Source organism: Anser brachyrhynchus (genome assembly GCF_964034855.1).
Source record: "Anser brachyrhynchus genome assembly, chromosome: 1".
Classification (NCBI taxonomy): Eukaryota; Metazoa; Chordata; class Aves; order Anseriformes; family Anatidae; genus Anser; species Anser brachyrhynchus.
In genome coordinates this window covers 193,670,714-193,691,345 of record NC_137694.1, presented here as the reverse complement: position 1 = coordinate 193,691,345, position 20,632 = coordinate 193,670,714, and the positions used below count along the sequence as shown (strand labels likewise).

The 20,632-nt window shown below is 38.3% G+C and overlaps 1 protein-coding gene across 8 annotated transcripts in view; it reads left to right on the top strand.

Annotated features, from left to right (window-relative positions):
• RNF17 (ring finger protein 17) overlaps positions 1-20,632 on the top strand; it is a 49,515-nt gene that overhangs the window by 4,030 nt on the left and 24,853 nt on the right. For 5 of the 8 annotated variants that reach the window (XM_080589503.1, XM_080589499.1, XM_080589500.1 and 2 more), the window contains 15 exons: positions 254-353; positions 2,517-2,597; positions 4,020-4,120; positions 4,958-5,129; positions 6,338-6,414; positions 7,091-7,165; positions 8,070-8,344; positions 12,386-12,460; positions 14,133-14,294; positions 15,403-15,592; positions 16,046-16,211; positions 16,674-16,864; positions 17,868-18,003; positions 18,512-18,665; positions 19,341-19,495. In XM_080589503.1, coding sequence (XP_080445629.1) covers positions 254-353; positions 2,517-2,597; positions 4,020-4,120; positions 4,958-5,129; positions 6,338-6,414; positions 7,091-7,165; positions 8,070-8,344; positions 12,386-12,460; positions 14,133-14,294; positions 15,403-15,592; positions 16,046-16,211; positions 16,674-16,864; positions 17,868-18,003; positions 18,512-18,665; positions 19,341-19,495 — 2,110 coding nt within the window. The remainder of the gene's footprint in view (positions 1-253; positions 354-2,516; positions 2,598-4,019; positions 4,121-4,957; positions 5,130-6,337; positions 6,415-7,090; positions 7,166-8,069; positions 8,345-12,385; positions 12,461-14,132; positions 14,295-15,402; positions 15,593-16,045; positions 16,212-16,673; positions 16,865-17,867; positions 18,004-18,511; positions 18,666-19,340; positions 19,496-20,632) is intronic. The other 3 variants (XM_080589501.1, XM_080589502.1, XM_080589506.1) reach the window with 3 other exon arrangements.

Genomic DNA, 20,632 nt, shown 5'->3' with positions numbered 1-20,632 from the left:
TTTTTTGTGAGATAAATTCTAAGATAAAATAGATGCTACAGTTGAATTTTAAGGTGATGCTGCTAGGAAGGGACCTTAACCAAAAAACGAGGTATGTCTAGAACATGACCATGTAAATTAAACTGTTCTAAGAATAGTTGTGTGTGTGTTTAATGACAAATCTTGAAACATTCAAATTGTGTATTAAAATCTTCAAGTGAAGTTTGTTTTTATTTAATGTGAGTAGGTTTTTCCTTAAAGTTCTGTTTTGCAGGCCCTCCAGTTCCAACACCGAAGACAAAAATGTTCAGTGCCTGATTTCCTCAAATAGTGGGCTAGACTGTAAACCAGGTGGAGCTCCATCAGCAGACATGGTGTGTTAATGTTGAATTTCTTTATATTGCCACTCTTTTGTAAGCATAGTTAATACTGCACTTACTAAAACAAACCCGCAACCTTAACTGTTAAGTGCTATTGTTCCATCCTGTCATGGGTTTGATGTACAACTATGGTGTTAACAAAATAATTTGACTGAAGTTCATTTATTTTAGTTAAAATGCTGTTCACACCAAACTAGGTTGTAGCTGAGGAAGACCGTGTTCAGCTGGCTGTGCTATTAGGTTTTTTGAACTTAATTTAAAAAAAGGCTTCACAGTATTTGACTTCGGGGCTTTCTTTTCAAATAGAAGACAACTGCAGGGCATCCTTAAAGCAGTCTAGTGGTTTATCAAGGCAATGTGATGGGACAAATGGATCTCTGAAAACATTCTGTTAGGTTTTCTAACATGATCTTCCTGAAAAAGGTTTGTGAAGTTCCAGGCAAAAAATAAGCTAACTTGTTGCATATTTTAGAGTGACAAAAAATGGAAATTAATGGTACATCCTCTGCCGGTCCCATGTTCTTGCATGTAGACTTTCTTGTATGGTTATCTTGAAAGTATCTTAAATGCATATGCTTGTCTTGTTTCCTAATACAGTTTTTGTTACAGTGCCTGTTAAAGTTTGAAAATGGTTCTTTTCTGAACATTTTTGGGAAAAGGATCAGAAATAAACCTGAATCATGTTATCTTAAACTTCAATATGTTATGTTAACAAAATACTAAAGCAAATCATCTGAAGTCATCTTCAGAGTATATCAAGTTTGAGGTCATAAGCAGTCTTTTGATGGTAGTTGAACTTCCGTGAACAGAAGCTGTCTATGTTTGAAAAAGTTGAGGATGAATGGTGTCCATATCATGAATTCAAAGGATGGAAAAATAACTTCCACTGAGATCAGTCTAACCTTGATGAGCTGCTGCTTCCTTTTCTTTTTCCATTTTTTTTCTCTGGAGTACTTTATTTGTGGCTGGTGATTTCAAAGTCTGGCAGGATCACTTCTTAGATCACTGAATGAGAATACCTGTGTTTTAAAAGGATATTTATTGTTATTGACCATAATAACCATGAAGTAGATAGGGTTACATGTTACTCCATGTGTTTTAACCTAGATCTCCTTGTATCTTACCAAAATGGAGTGAGATTGGGTGGTGTAGGAACTTGTGACTTGGAGGTTAACTGTGCTAGGAATAACTCTTAGAGGGTTTTCTGTTCTTTATCTCCTCTTGAAGAGGAGACATTGATCTGAGGTGACCAGCTCCATTAGTTGTGCATCTCTTCCAGAGATGAAGGTAGCAACAAGCATCTTCAATAAACTCCAGATCATGCTGAGGCAGCACTTTTATCCACCTATGATTGTTTGATCAGAGACAGAACTGTTCCAGGTTTTCAAACTTGAGCTCTAACTCTTCTCTAGCTTGTATTTGTTCTCCTTAACTGATGAGGAACCCTTTAGAAATGGAAGGTGTTTGCCAAAAGGCAACCTAACAGATGTCCAATGGGAATGGGTTTCCCAGTAGTCACAGACTTCACCAGCACCAGCCCTGACTCTTTGAGGTGTCCTCAACTGACGATCAGTTAGCGAAATGCCAGCACTCCTACCGATACTTTTAACAGCACTCTTACCGGTACTCTTAACACCAGCTTCAGTAATACCAGTGGTGGAAGAACATACTTCTATTTGCTTCTATCTCAGTTCATACCAGAGTATTTCACTGTCTCTTGCATCAGCATTATGCTGTGAGCTTATTAGAGTTCCCTGCTGTTCTTATTTTTTTCTGAAGTAAAATTCCTAGATGTAGGACTTCTCTCTAAGCTGCAATATTTCCTTTCTTCTGTCCTGCATGCTTTCTTTGCTTTTTATTTGGAACTTTGTCTTGGTTTTCCATCTTAATGCTTTCTTTGATTCTCTTATTTGCATGCATACACAAAATATCTTGCATGTATTTAGCAAAATACAATGCAGAATCAGTCAAATACTGTGTAATGTTGTAGGCTTACCTGAATTAGGCTTACAAGCTACTTCATGCCCATTTGCAGCTGTAGAGCTAGTCAGAGCCATACAAAGGTCACCAGGGTCACCTACCTCAAATCTATTAAAATTGCAACTGAGTATAGCCTATGTTCTAGTCATTCAATCAACTTACTTTTCTTTTCCCTAGGAAAACAAAGCTCTGGAAGGCATTGATGAAGCTTTGTGGATAGGTATTTGTAATCTCAGCCATCTACAAGATGCAGATGAGGTGGGTGAAAATATATTGAAATCCTGAAATGTTACGTGCTAGCCTTGATTAAAGCTTTTTGTCTTGCGTACTCAAACAAATGTACTGTTAAAGGCACTAAGAGCATGTTTAAACATGTCTTGTGTATTTCAGTTGTTTGAACTATTTCTGTGAATATGCAGCACTAAACTCTGGACTGTGTGGATTACTTGAGTCTGTTCATAACTTGAAGTTACTCTGTCCACCTGTACATTAGGCATAACTACATCTAAGCAGAACTTTGAGTACTGAGCTTGTGTTCCCTCAGAGCAGGGTGAAATTGACACTTGCTTTTGCTTTGGCAGCTAAGTTTTTTTTTTCCTTTGCTTAGTTTTGGATTTAAAGGTAGAAAAGGTGTTGTGGAAGAGCTTGCATTTCTGTCTACCACTTCCTTACATTTTGTATGTATTCTGAGATAAACGGGCATAGAGGTGTTCAGTGATCCAAAAACTTAAAATCATTCTGTGTGGCATGGAGAGTCACTAAAACCTGTTTCCCATTCCCTTTCTAACTTGTTGCAGTGGCTGATCTGCCAGTTAAGCAAAGTTATGTTAAGTACCTGCTTCAGATACTAACTGCATCTTGTAAAAGCGTTGAATTTCAGCAGCTCTAACAACTCCTGCATTTGCAGCTTCCAACAGCTTTTCAGCAAAGGCTGAGTATTGCCAAAGCAGTTGTATTACTGAGATTTTTTTCCCTACAGTCTCATTAGATGTAGCTATAGCAACAGAAAACTGATGCTTAGCTGGAGTAAGAATCTTACTTTATTGTCTAGGTGCTCAGTGAGTTCAAACAGTAGGAGTCTTAGCTTGTTAACTACCTGTGTGTGGTGCTGCATTAGAATGTCAGAAAGCAAGTGAGGCAGTGGGTCCAAGATCACAGGATGGCTGGGGTTGGCAGGGATCTCTGGAGGTCACCTGGTGCCACCCCTGCCCAAGCAGGGACACCCAGAGCAGGCTGCCCAGGACCACGTCCAGGCGGCTTTTGGAGATCCCCAAGGAGGAGACCCCACAGCCTCTCTGGGCAGCCTGTGCCAGGGCTCCGTCACCTGCCCAGCACGGGAGTGCTGCTTGGTGGTCAGGCAGAACTTGTGTTCTGGTTTCTGTTTCTTGCCTGTTGCATCTGAAGACTTCAGTGGCCATGAAGATCCAGACAGTGCAAGCTGACTAGAAGTTAAAACGAAATGATTAATGATTTATAACTATTCTTCCACTGTACTTATATAATGATCCTCTAATTGGCCTGTTTTCCTTTGTACCAATCACAGCACACTGCAGTGTTAATTCCTTGTGTTGGGAGTGTTCATCACTGTCTGACTGTTCGCTGGTTCTGTTCTGTTTTGTTCTGAGTTCTAAAAAGTGAGAATCGTGAATAAACATGTTTACTCTATACTGAATGGAATAGATGCTGAAATGCTTTGAATTGCAAGTGAAGCAGGAAGGAGACAAAGTTGCAGAAACTGCAGATAGAAAATTTGATGAGCTTGTAACTTCTCTCCTGTCAAGGTAATATTCTCACCTGTGCTATAGGAGCAATGGGCAAGTTCTTCAGATAAAATATTTCAGAATTTTCTCATTACAGTACTTGATAATACCTGTATTTAATTTTTATGCGGTATTTCTGCTGTTTCACAGTGGTATCTAGTTCTTGAAGCCAGTTTGTGTGGTTGGAAAACAGTAGTATGTTCAGCTTCTGCTTTAAAAGAAAATTTCAGAATAGCATTAACGACTTTTTTCCTGAAATAGCTTGAGGGGTGGGGGTGATAATGCCATTAGGGGAATGATCAGTTTAATGAGAAAAACTTAAAGAAAAAAGGCTTTCTGCAAATGTTCAAGTTGATAAAAACCCAACGATTCTTTTAAAGAATATTTGTCTTCAGGTTTTTATACATCATATGTACTTAGAGCAGTGCATGTCTGTTGCAAAGCTTAGTAGTACAGAACAGCCTCTGCAAGGGGCATCTGATCTTCTAATCCAACTGTTCAGTTCATCAGGTTTTTTAGGAGTTGGACTTGATGATCCTCGTCCCCTCCAACTCAGGAGATTCTGTGATTATCAGCTGGATGTGTATGGAGGTATCTGTAGGCTTCATTGGACACGTGTTTTTAAACAAAGTTCCTTCAAAGAAGAGGGCTTGTGGCTGTGAACTCAGTGTTTTGCTTCCCCTGATTTTTATATTACGTTTCTGTGCTGTCTGCTCCTTGCTGTGAGGATAATGGTATTTCTGTGAGATGCATCCAGTTTGTATTGTTGTATAAGTGGCAATTGTACTTCACAGTCAACGTTGGAAACAGCACTGCTGAGTGCTTACTAAATTCTGAAAAATAATGTTTTTAATACAGGAAAAGGAAACTGCATGCAGAATTAGTGAAGAGCATCAACAACTACAGTGCTGATGTTGCAAAAGCTAAGCAGTTAATTGAAGAGAAGAAAAAAGGCTTGATTGGTGCCATTAGGATAGCAAGGGAATTAAAAATTACACCTTCCGTAAGAACCTACTGCGATCTGGATCAGGTAGTTACTGTGAAATTTTTGTGAAGAACAAATTCGTATTTGTATTGAAAGCTTTCATGATCTGTTTTTAGTTTGACTTGAATATTGAAGTTCTTACAGTGGTGTACTCTACCAACCCACCTCTGCACATGCACTGCCAGTCTAAATTTGGCCTTGGTCACAAATCAGGCTTGTGACTCACTTGAAATGAAAAAGGTGGGCCTGGTCTCAAAGAGCTTGATGTTGGCAATGGCAAATGGAGGGGGATGACAGGAAACGAAGCCAGTACTGTTCAGTGAAGGGATAGTGTTATCAAAATTTCAGACACAAATCTTCCCATTGTAAAGTTCTCCAGCCTTCACATTGAATTAACTACACCAGAGTTCAGTCTGCTCTCCTGGTACAGGCCTCTACTTCTATGCTTCTTCCCCGTTGTAGCCTCTGCTTGTAGGAACACGATACCTGCTGTACTGTATCAGACCAAAGCTCCAGCCAGTGAGGTTTCCTTTATTTCAGCAGAGGAGAAGGTACTTGAAGTCTAAGAACCTGGGCATTTAAAGGTTAAGGGTTTTTATTGTGTATGTGTATACATTTGTACTTAATGTGTTTGCATATGGAGTGGCAGCTTGTTCCGTGCTCTAGTACTTGAAATGAGGTGTATATAGAATTGTTCCCTCTGTCACTTTGTCACCTGGCTGTTTGATTTGGAATCTTTGTAGTCCTTGTGTTAAGAAAAATAATTGGTCACCAGCCATTTTTGCAAGCAGTTTGATTTTTAAATTCAAGTTTGCTGCAGTCACTTCTTGCTTTCCATGTGAAGAAACTTGGTCTCTCCCATCGGACCCAGGAAGGGATTCTAATCACTCCTTTCTTCATGTATTGTTTGCTCAGTGTGAACTCTAGAGGCTGGCACCCACCACTGCCCTTCCATAGGCCCACTTTTTTGTTTAGAATTTACCTTCCCAGTGGCTGTTCATGTAAAAGGAAATTCCAACTCCTGCTTCTAGTCACATGCTATGGCTCCAAAATCCCAAACTGTTAAAGCCTTAGCAGTGCAGGGAGACATAACCGACTATATAAGACTAACAGTTGGTTAGGCTCTTGGCTGTTAATGAGTAAACTCTTTGGTAGAACTAAAAATGTCACATTCAGACTGTCATATTATAGTTAATAGGCACCTGCATAATTCTCTGTATATTGCAGGCTAAGACTTCACTCCTTAATTTCAGGTTATTCATGATTTGAAGTTGCCAGTTGATGCTGAGCTCTCAAGAGTGAGTAGTTTGAAGGAAAAAACATCTCCAAGGTAAATGACTGGAGTGGGAGGTATATTGGCAGATGAATGGGTGCACTGGTTATTTTAATTATAAAAGCTGTCTGGTTAACAGTTAAGTGGTATTAATCAAGCTCCTTGGCTTACATAGTTCTGAAACTGCTAGTTCAGGTGTGTACAAACATACTGCTGAAAGGGCGTGATTGCCTTCATCTGAGCCATCAGGAGAAAGCACATAAAATTTGCTATGTAAACAACCACATGCATTAAATATATTTCTGACAGACTTGTGCAACTTCTAAACACGCTCCCAACTAGGAAGTGGGGAAAATGTTGGTTTAATTCTTTTTTTTAAATGAAACAATTTCTTACGTTCAACAAGGACACAAGTATCTAAGTATCTTCTTGGGACACCAGTATCTAAGAAGAAACTCATGGTAGGTTGTATAGATGTGGAAACTTGGTAAGTAATGTAGGACCACTCTCTGCATGAGAAGTAGAGCAAGAGGCAGGAGAGTTTCTCCAAGTGTGAATCTGAAAATAAACAAGCAACCAAATAATCCATTCATAGAAGTGGAAGAGTGAAATTACAGTAGCTAATCAATCTCTTCTTTTACTCCTCTACGTCATACGTGAATTTTGTGCTGAAAAACACCATGTATATCAAACCATCAGTGATACAGGTATTTGTAATGTTTCTTCTCTCGAGATTTCTCCTGAACACTGAAGAGATCACATCTTTTTTAAAGAATCTGGGGAAGATTGAATGGGGAGCATCAGGATAGTAAGTATTTTCTTCAGAGGATAGGTACAGTAATTCAGCTTTTCTTAACAGTTAAATACTGGAGACTAAATTTTTAAAAAGTTCATGCTTATTAGTTTTTGTGTAAAGAACCAAAACAGTTTTGTTAAATGCTTGTGTCAGCATTTCAGTTTTGTTTTTCACTCAACTATATTTCCTAGTTTTTATGCTGTGTTTTTTTCAGCTTTGGCATTGATAGGTAATAGAAATGTTTATCACTTCAGCATATGAAAATTGGTTCATGAAAGTGTAAATCTCAAATCAATAAACTTCAGTATTTTTCATCATATTTCAGCTTCATAATCTAAATATTGAGCATGTACGCCAAAACAAGTGACATCAGATGAACAAGAAAAAACTAACTTCTAAAGTTATAATTGCTTTCTTATTTGTCCTTTTCCTTTATTTTTTTTCCTGTTGTCTTAGACAAAAACTTGAGAAATGGAATGGAGTTGTTGTGAAGGCTCTTCTGGTCAGCACTGCTATCTTAAAAAGATTCACTGACTGTAACTATCAGTAGTAAGACATCTAGCATGTCTTGTTTCTTAACATGAGTGTATATCACACTACTGATGTTTTTCAAATACTTTGTCTATACCTGTGCTGTCTGATCACTTAAGCAGGGACAACTCTTCTGTGTACTCAGCTGTGCCCAAGAATGTGTACCAGTTCTTTTGCCAATTCTTTCTAGGTTCCAGAAATCCTGTTACTGTTCTGCTGTCTTGATATTGAAAAACTACATAATACAGATTTATTTCAACCAGCCTTTGAGATGTTTTCAGAACATAGTGATATTTTCTTAATAAAACCTCTCGTTTGACTTGTGTGCTTCTCTGAAAACAGACTGGATTAATGTGTCTCAAAATAAACCTTTTCTCAAATACAGTGATGATAATGGACAGCATGCTTTTAGCCCTGGTGACAAAAAAGAAATATCAAGTTGTGATACTCAGCTCTCTGTAGACAATATGATTCCACCACCTTGCAGAGAAAGTAAAATAAAGGCTCGGGCAAATAAACCTGGTGTTCACAAAGCAGTGAAAAATGTGCAAGTACAAGAATCACTTGCTGTGGTACCTCATCAGAACATTCCTGCTCTACCCAACTGTCTGTCCAGCCCGGATGTCATCATAGAAGAAATAGTTGAAGATGACCTGGAAAGTAAGTTTTTTGAATACCTGCTGCTTACAATGTTCAGACGTCAAGCATGATGTTATTCATCAATTGTGCTTGTAGTTAGCTCAGTGCAAGCTGTTTAGTGACTGATTTTACTTTTAGTGTAGTTATTTTACTTCACTTTTAGTGACTGTGTTTTACTTTATCTTCCTTTGAACTACTGTAGTACGTTTGTCTGTTCAGCTTGCCTTAGGGAAAAATTCCTCAAGCTTTTTCAGACACAAATCATACCATCCAGGCAGGTAGAAAGTTTCTTTGACTCTCTTAATCATTAGTCCCCTTCAGTGTTGGTCATTATCTCCTGGAAGGTGCTGTTCTGGCAGTTCCCTGGGCTTTTGAATCTTTTGAAGGCATTGTCATACCTTAACTGACAACAAGAGTTAAGCTCTTCAACTTACAAGGTTTTGTCTGGACTGTGTTAGTAAGAGTACAGCTAACAGGTCCAGCCAGGGATACTGCCCCTCTGGTAGGTGCTCAACAAGGCTGAATCTGGAGTGCTGTGCCCAGTTTTGGACCCTGCAGTACTGAGAGTGATACACTGGAATGAGTCCTTCAAAGTGCTCCAAGCTAAAGTCCAGGAGGTGCTTAGTGGCAGGGCAGAAGGTATTAGGAATAACTTGGAACATGGAAATAACACCTAGGTCATAGGAAAAAAATGACTATGGGGGGTGGACAGTGACTAGTGCAGCTGTAAGATATGTTACTCCTCTCATTAGAGTGGGTACAAAAATAAGTTCCAAGAGTTGTAGTGAAAATCAAAGCTTCCCACTAAGTCTTCAGTTTATTAAAGTGGATAAAGCAACTTCAGAACCAACAGTGGCTGGCTTTGAGAAGGGCTGAGGTACCAGAGTACTAGACAGCTCCTGCCATACCTGTTTTGAAATAAAGGAGTAACCCAGGGAACTGGTAACATACTCTTCTTACTCACAGAAGTCTGAAGAAATAACAAACTTTTCCAAGATCTTGGGTGAACATCAGTCCTCACGTGTTTTTGTGAGGAAAAAGTCCCATCAGACAGATTTCTGCCTGGAACAAGATAGAAAGGCTTCATTCCTACCTGGTGGTGGATCTCACTCCTTTAGTGCACCTGCTGTTGTGGTACTAACTGAAACTTAAGTGGGTTCAGAGCTGGTTGGGTACCCAGAGAGCATTTTCAAATGGTTCCCAGTTGAAGTGGGAGGGGCCTGAAGCTTTGTTGGGGAAAAAAACTTGATGGTATAGATTTGTATCACATTTAGTAGCAATTACGTTTGTACTAATTTAGGGACTGAGAGTCTGTAGGCTGTTGAGTGAGGATTGGGATTCTGAATGGTCTCAGAGTGCTTATGGGAAAACGGACTGTAGTTCAATAGTATTGAGTCATATTTCAGTTGAGCTCATAATTCAGTTGAGCAGAAAACATCACAAGTGGAAAACAGTTATTCTGATGGCTGATCTTCAGGAAAATTGATAGTGTTTGTAGTGGATCAGTCTGATTGCTGGATGCTTTTTCATGGACTGAAAAGAACAAAGATGTGACTGCTTTCCATCTCGTGATAAGGATGTTTTGTTATTCTCACTGACAAAACAACCTTGTTCTTCGTCTAAGGACAGGGAAGGGTTTGTTCCTAGAGGCTACTCTAGCTAAGCCAGCTACATTTAGTATTTGGGGCTGGATGTTAACCTCCTAAAGCTCTTCTGAACTGTTTAGTACTGAATAATACTGGTTTCTTTGGTGCACTATAGCACTTAATTGTAAACTTGAGCCTCTGTTTAACAGGTGTTGGTAGTTTTTTCAGGAGTCTTCTCTGTGTGCTGTGTGAGTGAAAGATCTGGCCTCTCTACAGGACCTGGACTTAAATAGTCACCCAGTCTGAGCTGATGGCAACTTCTCTGTCCATAGGAATAATGCTAGCAAAGCTGAAAGAACGTGACAGAAGTTGGGAGTTGGGATAATGGAGATCTCCTTTATGTTCTTGTTCAGTGTTATTAATTCCTCCCATGTTTGTAAAGGAATATTAGTCTTCAGATCCTAGTATCTATTTCCTAAGAATAAAGGAGTTGCTGCCTGTGTTAGCAGGTTCAGTACTCTCTGAAACAACAGAAATCATGAAGCTTGCTCTTCTGTATTCACACTGCCTTGAATTCAGGATAAATTCAGGCTGTCAGGAATCACAGGTGCTCCTGTCACTCAGCACTAAGGATTTTAGTATGTGCCATGTTGTTGCTCAAGTGATGTCATTGCAAGGGCAGATGAGGTGGTAGATGAAAACTTTTAGATCAGGTACCAAATATGGGGCTGTAGATAAATGCAGCTTTTCATGCTTCAGAGTATGCCCAGAGGGTTTCTTATGAAAGTACTCATTCCTCAGGCACTTCTGTCACACTGCATTTAGGAGTGACAGGCTTCTCCCTGAGCTCAGTTTTAAGGTTTCTTCTCTAAGCAGTTGAGATGCAATGGTAAATTCCTTCAGCTTGCAAGGAAGTCTTCACCTACTTATGCACATATTCAAAAGGCTAAGGTACATGGTAAGTTCATTTAAAGGTCATGTAAACATTGAAAGGCTGTAACATTAAACAATTGGGAGAAACAGCCACCAGCAGTGACATGAGGCTACTGAGAGGAGACAAGTTAAGTGACATCAGTGGTCTTCCCAGCTGCTTGTAACTGGGTAAAGTATCATTCCTGGAGCTCTGTGCACATCTGTAGGAGCACCATATACCATTGCTGATTCTCAAATATGAGAACTGCCAGATAATTTAAATGGCTGAGGGGATGCCTGCTTTGGTGTAAATGGATGCTGTTGGAGTCTTCCAGGAGGACGTCTGCACATTCATCTCCATTTTTGTAGAGTAAATAGAATATTGTTAATGCTGCAAAGGCAGAAAGCCTCTAACCTGATGTAAAAGACAGATGCGCTCTCACAGTGGAGTGTGCAGATGGCCAGTCAATCATGAGTTCTTGTTTCCTGTGTTCTTGTGAACAGATTCATCTGTAATTAACGTGGTTGACTTCAGCATGTTCTTTTTCTTGTTACTCCACAAACATGTTGAGAAAATCCCTGGGTTTAATGATCTGTGGTGGATCCTTGGAGAAGGTGGGGATGATACGTAGGAGTACTTGTGGTAGCCTATGGTGGGTTCAGGGTGGGGTAAACTTCAGGCCTTGGCACAGCTGTCTAAAATAGCATATTCCAGAATGCTAGTGGACTTCACAAAACTGTCAAAATTCTTTCAAGGAGCAATGTAATCCAAGTAATGTGTCTTCAGTTGTCTTAATGATAGTTTTGTAACATTGGCTTTAAGTGTGTGGACTGCCCATTTATACGTAGCCCCTACATCTACATCGGTTTCAGTCACATCAGGTGTGGACATCACATATGGAAATGGTTACACACAAAATGGTCACAAATTCACAGCTGGTCTGTGCCAACCCCAGAAGAGCTAGGACACAAAGTATGGAATTACAAGGTTAAATATTTATTCATATCCATTAAATGCCTGAGCCTTTTCAGATGTGTGGGTGCAGTGAAGTGACCAATCATTAATTAAGCCATACTACTGTTATTCACAATATTTGGTAAAGGAACTTTTTACCTGCTAATCCAGGCATCCCTGGAGTCAGTTAAGTAATAGTTAACTCTGATAACAGGTATAACAGGTGTTGGGAAGGATTTCAAGGATAAGTTGGAGGGGCAGGGATGCCAGCATTACCCTTGTTCTCCCCTCATGTCTACTTTTTGGCTATTCCATTGGTAAAGCCCTTATGTGCAGGGCTGGGCTGTCCTTGCAATGAGCTGGTGTCCTTCAGCTTGTATTCCCAGGCATGTATAACCCCAAAGTTCTCAGCAGAACTTGAATGATCAGCATGTGATGCAAACCAGTACTGTGTAGTAGCATGATGGGTACAAGCGTTAGGAAGTTTTTATCACTCTGCAGTGCCTTACTACAATATGTATAACCTCTGTGCTGTGCTTGCTGCTTTACTGCATATGTACAAATCACCTAATCTAATTGATTAAACTTTTCTTCTAAAACAATAAACAGAGCTTCCCCCAGAACACCACAATGAACAGAGGAAGAAACTTTCCAAGAAGAAAACACGTTCTGAACACAAACCTGGTTAGTGACTTTTCCTGTCTGGTAAATGGTTTAACTTAGAAGGAACCCATTCTCTAAGCAGTGGCACAAAGCACTGGAATCACCTGCAGAGTTGGACACATCTGTTAGTGTTCTAACTGAGATAAGGAGTGTGCAGAAACAGATTCTCATCTAGTCTAGTTAACACATACTTGTTCATGTGTAGGAGCGGTAATGAGGCTCGTGAATTCCTTCCAGTTCGGAGTAGTTTGGGAGGTGCTTATACAGATGATGTTAACAGTGCTAGCAGCTTCACTTGGCAGAAATGCTCCCTGATCAGCTCTCCTTGCCAAGCTGAAGACTATACCAACTTTTGACGTTTCTTCTAGAATGACTTAATTGGAAGATACAATACACAAAGTCCCAAGCAACTTTCAGAAACTCGATATTGGCAGTGTCTCAGCACATGGTAGATCCTTGAGATCCTTGATGTGGTGGCATCAGTGCATCATGTGAACAATGGGACCAATTTATATACTGAATTTTGGACTGTTGTCTTGTTCTCTCACAGTGTACCTTCAGTATTTGAAATTGAGTGAACAGATAACTTACTTCCTCAAAGTACTGTTTTGTACATTTACTTCATTCACAGATTTTGTAGGCACGGTTTGTGTAGTGCTTTGAACTGTTAATTGAGTGGGGAAAAAGTAAGTAGAGATGACAGTATTGGGGAAGAAAAACAAGAAGCTTGTTGATAGAGGAAAAAGCAGGAGAGGAATGCATATTTTTGTGTTCCTTTATATCTCAGAATCATAAAATACACTCCTGCCCCATCAAGTAACTTGCCTCTCAAGTAACTGGTACATTCACGGGCTACTTTGTAAGAGACTTGACAAAGTAGTAGTAGATACAAGTAGTTTGAGTTCATAACAATTTCTGTGGAAGTACGTCATAGAGCAATTCTAACGCACTTCATGAAGTTGAACTGTAGAGTTCGCTGCCACTTCATTCCACTGCAAAGAATTTTTGTGGAGAAACATCAAGTAAACATCAGTTATATCTGAGCCTTTCCAGGCTCTTGAGTTAGGGCCTCTGTCATGAATACGCTATGAAAATCAGATCCCAGAGTTGAAATTATCACAGAACTGTTTGCCATGATCAGTTTTATTAGTAATATGCTAAAATAAGTGTTCTAGAGCTTTATGGATTATGGAAAGCACAATTCAAAGCTTTATCAGTGATCTAGTGAAGTAGCGTAATACATGCTTTTCCTGGTCTACTTGGGACAAGCTAGAGACTCATGCAGTAACACTGAATTGCTGTACAGAAGCACTTAGGATTTCTGTTCTCAGAAGTAGGTATATTAGGCTTTCCAGCTTACTTTCTACAAGTGTTGTACTTCTCTGTTAAATAGAGGGAATAAATACTCTGAATTACCTCCATAAATTCAGGAGACCGCTTTGTAAGTAGTGAGACAGCCTTCAGTTTTGCAGGGTGGCTCAAGGGAGGTAGTTCTTACTCATTAAAAAGAGCAGACTTAATCAGGAGGCAAATCTGTAACTCATTCGAAACAAGTGCGAGCAGACTAATATTGAAAGCTGTCTGATATAATGAAATGTGTTACCATGAGTGCAACATAACTGTAATCACATGTCTAATAGTGTCTGTTGGAGTCACTTGGACAATAAATGATCTTTTCTTTTGTCTTCTTCAGGTTCAACAGAACTAGTGTTTGTAAGCCATGTTGTAAATCCATGCTGCTTCTATATTCATCGATACTCGCAGAGGAAAGAACGTATTTTTTTGGAGGAGAAATTGAGTAACTTCTGTTGTAGTAAAAGTTCCTATCTCTTGCCTTCAGATGTTTTGGAACTAGGTAAATCAGTTATTTCTAAATGTGTGAGGTAGTTTAAAACACCGTCCTGTAGTATGCCTTCTTTAGTAAGGTCGTCTTTCTCTATTTCTTTTTTTCCTTTACCATTCCTTTACCAAGGGAAATATTTCCGTGTATTCTGGAATCTACAGTTAAAACTGTTTTGTAAAGTAGACTTGTATTAAATCTTACAAATGAAAATTATGGAAACACAGAAAAAAAGTTTCTTCACTTCTTGACCTTAGCAAATTCAGTGTATAAACTAACAGCAGGAATACCTGGCTGTAAATGTTGATGTCTTCCAGCGTTAGGTGATGTTTAACTGTTATGGTCTTTTTTAGAATACTGATTGTAACGAACAGACTTGTTCTTTCATTACTTCAGTAAACTTGCTGTCTCCTTTGCAAGCAGCATGCCACTTCTGGTAGATAGATGGTTTTGTTTACAGTTCACTGACTGGATAGAAACCATTTTGCAAATAAAATGAAAGACAAAACAAGAATACATGGCTAAGTAACTTAAAAATGTTCTGCTTTACATGTTGACAATGTTACTGATTTCTAGAAGGTGTTCAGAAAAGTGATAAAAAGTATGTTACAATCCTGAAGAGAGAGCAGAATCAAAAATTACCTTGGGATGTATTAGTGGTTTTATTATAGTGTTTTTTTCAAATTTTGGAGATGAAATTGAGCTTGGGGATATTATGCAGAAGTAGGGAACTTGTGAAATAGGTATGTTTTTGAATGTTTTGGTGTTCGGGGGTAGGCTTTCTTCATGCAGGTTTTTTATGTGACTTCGATAGAACTATTTGTAACTCAACTAGACTTTAATGGCATTTTAGTAAAAGGTATAGAAGGCTTACCAGAAACGATTCCTCAATACAAGCCAACTGTCTCCTAGATGCACAGAACTTGTGTAAATGAATGAGGAGAGAACTTCTGGCAGGTATCAGGACAAGATTATTAATGTTTTTGTGTATTCGTTTTAGCTGCACTGATCTTACTACCTGTGTGGAAGATGGACGAGAATAGAACGTTAGGCAGAACTATAATAATACAGTGCAAAATACCTCTTAATTCTTAATTTAGGCTTTTTATTTGCTCCCATGTAGGTGTTCAAATTTTTATTAAGAGTAAGGAAACTAGAATGTGGTGCCGTGGAACTATCACTAAACTAATCCCTGTAAAAAGTAAAAAAGAAGAGAAACCTTCTGATCCAATAAGATACACAGTTTGTGATGTGGCAGTGATGGAAGTATTCCTGATTGATTTGGGGAGTTCGGAAGCTTTAGTTTTCTCAAGGTATGTTCACAAAGAGTTGTTCCCCTGCAGTAACCCTTTGAGTGTTGGTACTTACGAGGTTCTCTGTTAAGAAACAAATCCTCAGTCAGCAAACATGCTTCATACAGGCTGATAACCAGATATGCAAGTGACACTAGTATCTGTAGGGAAAGTGGGAGGGCATGCAGGTACACAAATGTACAAACCCTCATGTGGTAGTATGTTTGATTTAGACTTCCACTGCAGAAAGGTAATGTGAGTCCTGAATGCTTAAAAATTTAAAAAAAAAAAAAAGGCATTTTTTTTAAAAAAAAAAAAAACCTCAGCCATTAATGCCAATCACTGCAGTAATGGCCTCTTTAAGTTTGATTTTTGATTGTTTTGTGTGTTTGGTTTTTGTTTTTCCTTTTTATTCACTTTTTTTTTGCATTGCTTTTAAGCTAGTGCTACTTTTTTTTTCCTTACTGGCAATAGGTATGATGCTGCTGAACAACCTGAACCTGCTCCTTTGCAAACTATTGAACCTGATGACATTTGCTTGTTTGTAAGGAAGCCAGATGAGAATATTGAGGCAGAACTTGCAGCTGTTCCTCCTTTAGCAGTCCAGTGTTCACTGAAAGATATTGTTCCCAAAAATGCAGTAAGTAGAAGCTGTTTCTGCTACTTCAGGAGAATTTTATTCATTTTAAGATGTATATTAAAGAATTTCAGTGCATAATGTACAATGATCTTAATCCAGTATAAACAGAATAAAACTTACTGCTGCAGAGTATATTTTAAAATATGTATATCTATTAAAAGATGGTTTGCGTTGCTTTAGTTGGAAACAAACTTACAGCAGCCTGCCTCTAAAAAGTCTCTGGGTTTACGCTCATATATTTCAAGTTTAAATCCCATTTTGACTCAGTTTTACACAGTTAAAAGATTTATCAGCCTATCATAAAAGAATATTATCTTGTGCTGTCCAGGATATGAACTAAACAATCTGTACTCTTAGGAAATACTGAATGCGCTTCTGTTCAGGTGCATCCGTGCTCACTTCCTTGCTTCTGTTGTCTTTGACTCTCAGACATCTTCAGCACTTTTTTTTTCTTTCTAACAGAGTGAAGGTTGGGGAGAGGAAGCAAAGACAAAATTTTTAGGAATGGTAAATAATAAAGTTGTTTTAATGACCACATATAGAGAAGAGGATGGTGTTCTCATCGTGGATTTGAAAAAACCTCCATATAATAACATAAGCAATGACATGCCTGCATCTCTCAAGGATGCGTTAGTTTTCTTAGACTTGGCAAGGTAAGTGTCATCTGGTCTATGCTCTTAGGACATAAATGATAATGGAATAATACTTACAAAGTGAAGCTTATTGAGCAAGTTGTTTTTGCGGTGTTGAATGTGTTAATGTGTGATGTTCAGCAATATCTGTTGATGCCCTTTTTCTGTCTTCACTACTAAACACCATGGCACGTTCATTTTCTCCAATCAGAACTTTAATTGGACAATGAACTTTATTTTAGAAAATGATCAAATCTAAATTTCTGTAGAAGTTCGAGAATAATGGTTTCTCCTTTTACCCCCGTGTCATTGAGCGTCCCCCGCCGAGAGAAAAGCATGCTAACATCAGCCTTGTATCTTTGATTTGCCTGGGAGGCAGTGACAGCCAGGCTGGTCACGGTAGGGTGGGTATAAGGGGGAGCTTGATGTTGGCATTGGGACAGAAGGGGGTGCTTTGAAGGGACCAGCGAAAGAGGCAGGAGATAGAGAAGAACAGTGAGTGCTTTGGTGTTTAGTAAGTAGGAAATGAGAGTTCGTACTGCTGCACGCAGAAAGGTGTTTGTTTATATATGAGCATAACTAGTTGTGGTGATCAGTGGGAGATGACTTCTGCTGCATCTGCATTCCTCTGGTAATTGTTTTCCTCTCATAAGTGATGGAAAGGAGATCTAAAAATGTTTTGTCAGTGTAGTGGACTTATCTTTTTGGGGGGTAGAGAGAGGACAATTTAAAAGTACGTTTCTGTTTCCCAAATAACAAAATACTTTTAGGCTGGCATATATCTTACTATATTATTATTATACAGCTGGCATATATCTTATTACTGTGTTACATTTGTTGGAGGAGGAATTAGAATTGGCTGTGTAAACTGTGAGAAGGAAAGTTCAAGCTATTCAGATGGATGTGGAACAAGTTACTTTCGAGAAGTTTTTCTGCATTTTTCGTAGTAAAATTGACATAGAATCTAAGTCTTCCTTCTCAGTTAACTTTGACAAAAGTTATTCAAACTCTTTTTGTGCCTTAGGTTTAAGTCACGTCTTCCTAATCACTTAGAAAATAATACGGTCTTGCAGTATAAACCACCTCAGATACCAGAAGAAAAAGAAGTCTTTGTTGTAGTTTGTCACATAAATAGTCCGAGTGATTTCTATCTGCAATTGGTAAGTTTAGAAATGAGGTCTGTTCAAATAAAACTCTACAGATATTTTTACGTTGAGCTACTTGGAGTACACATCAAATAAGTTACAATTTCCATTATTTTCTGATGTTTCATAGTAATTTTAGGATTATAATAATAATAAATACAGTAATTACAGGATTCCTGGAATTAACATACTAGATTAGCTGTTAGAATTATAGATTAATCCTAATTAAATGCAGGAATTTCTGGAATGCCATCAAATTTTATGACGGTTTACTTACATGGTTAATTTCCATGTAGGTGTGTGGTGGTTTGGGGTTAAGAATAGTGACTGAGCAGGGCAATAGTCAATAATCATTAGGGTCTTTAATTCATTTGGTGTGTTCATAACTACTGTTCAGTATGGGGGAAAGGAGTAGAAAAGACACTGCCAGAAAAAGCGTCCTTTAAAAGAACAAAAATACTGCAAAAAAATTAAGAATTCTGATCTGTACGTATTACAGAATGTTTTGTTGTTCTTAATTTAGGTAGATAGCCTGGATACTTTAGCTTTTCCAAAGAAAAATAAAGAGAGAGACAAACATCAGGATAGCAAAGACTTGCAAATTGTCTGCCCGGTTGAAGGCCAACCCTGTATTGCAAAACACAAAGATGGGAATTGGTACAGAGCACAAATGACAGGTGAAATACTGGTTCTTTTGCTGTAATGCTAAGTAGCAAAATCAGATGTGCCGCTTGATCAGTCACCCATTGGATGTGAATAAAGAATAAAAAAACAACCGTTATATCTATTAGGCAGTCATCCTAACAGCTAGGTTCATAATTTCAGTACTGCTAATGCTTGCTGTATTTTTTCTTACTCTGTGCTTCATGTCAGTTGTCAGAAAAGAAACGGTACCAGTAATTTTTGGTATTGAAATTCTATTACATATTTTAATATTTCACATTACAGTTTGACCTACAGATTGGTCTATTATATCCAACTCTGATTGTAATTAGTGTGGGATAATAATTCCTGTAGTAATCGCCAAGGTATTGGAGGCAGAGGGAGACTCTTAAGATGCCTGTATGGGCAGTGGAGTGTATTTAATGTGCCTGGATGTGTACTTGCTTACATGTCTGCTTGGCATGTCGTTAATATGCCAGCATCTCTTAAAATGATGAGATGTGTCAGGTTCAGAATGTTAAACTTAATTCAGGAATTGAAAAGAGCTGACTCTTACATTAAAAAATAAATAAATTTCATTAGCTTGTAGATTATGTGAAAATGTGGTATTTTTAATAGAGTGTAAATGTGGACTTTGCTTTGAAGTTCTGATGCTTTAGCTTGGATTTGATACTCCTTTTTGTTTGTAGTAACTTGCAGATTTTATCCCTGGGTTGTTTTTCTTGAAGGGCTGCCACATTCACAAGAAGTTGTGGTCAAATACGTTGACTTTGGCAGCGTTGCTAATGTAACTCTTAAAGACATATGCAAAGCAGAAGATGAGATTCTCAGCTTTCCAGAAAAGGTAAGTTAGTTACTGCTCAAACTAACTACTGAAAATACATAGAATGCAGATGGATGGAAGGGGAAATACAGAATTGTTAACATTATCAAGTAAATGAAATGTCAATTAAGTTCTTTTGCAGATGGGTTTATGATGTGATACGTTAAATGGTTTTTGCACATAGATTATAAACTTATTTTGGTGTGTCTTTTTAAGTTATTTCAGTGTCAGTTGAAATCCAGTATTACCTTGGGTCAGGGTGTGTATGTAAGTGTGTATGTTTATCAAGTACTTCTACTCCATCATAGAAAGCATAATTAATTTTCACATTGTAATATTTTCAAACAGTAATCTAATAGAACTGTATCTTTGTTTTAAGGCACTTGAAGTTTGGTATTTTCTAAACTTTTCATCTTGTAGGAGTTCCCCTTTTTGGCAAGGAAAAAAATGGATGGGAGAATATTTCTGTCAAATGAAAAATGCACATAAGTTTAAAAAAAAAAACTTCTACTGTTCATCAGATAGAAAAATTAGGATTGACAACCAGAACTAAGCTTTAAAACTTGATGAGTTGATAGGCTTTTATAGCCTGTTCTAGGCAACGGAAGTGGTGACTTTTGGAACTAACGTTGGCCGGCATCTTTTACAAAAAACAGGATTTAGCTGTTTGTATTTTGAACAGATGTTTCTGGGAAGAGTTTCAGCAGAAATAATTCAGCTGTTCTATAATGACAGCAAAGGAGAGGAAACATTGTGAAAATGGCAAAATGCTTTTGCAGTTGCAGGAACTTTAAGAAATACTTCCTATCACTGTTAGGTTTAAGACAAGTAGTAGAAGGATGCACAGGCCTGCATTTGCTTAGGTGTTGTTTTGGTTTCATATCTCTTCAATTAAAAAAAATAAGGATTTAAAATTCTTTGAAACATGAATGAAAGCAACACTGCAAAATGAAGGATTCAGAGGGTAGGAGTATCAGAAGTGAGGCTGCTTGTGCAGGTCTGTCCTGTTGCACGTAAGCACTGTTAACTCTTAATACCTGATCGCATATTGTATTGACCTAAAAGTGTGAATTGGTTGTTACGAGAGATTTGAATTAGGCTGTTACAGGAGAAGCCCGTTAATGCAGTTTGCACACACAGTTTAATGGACTTCGGTGC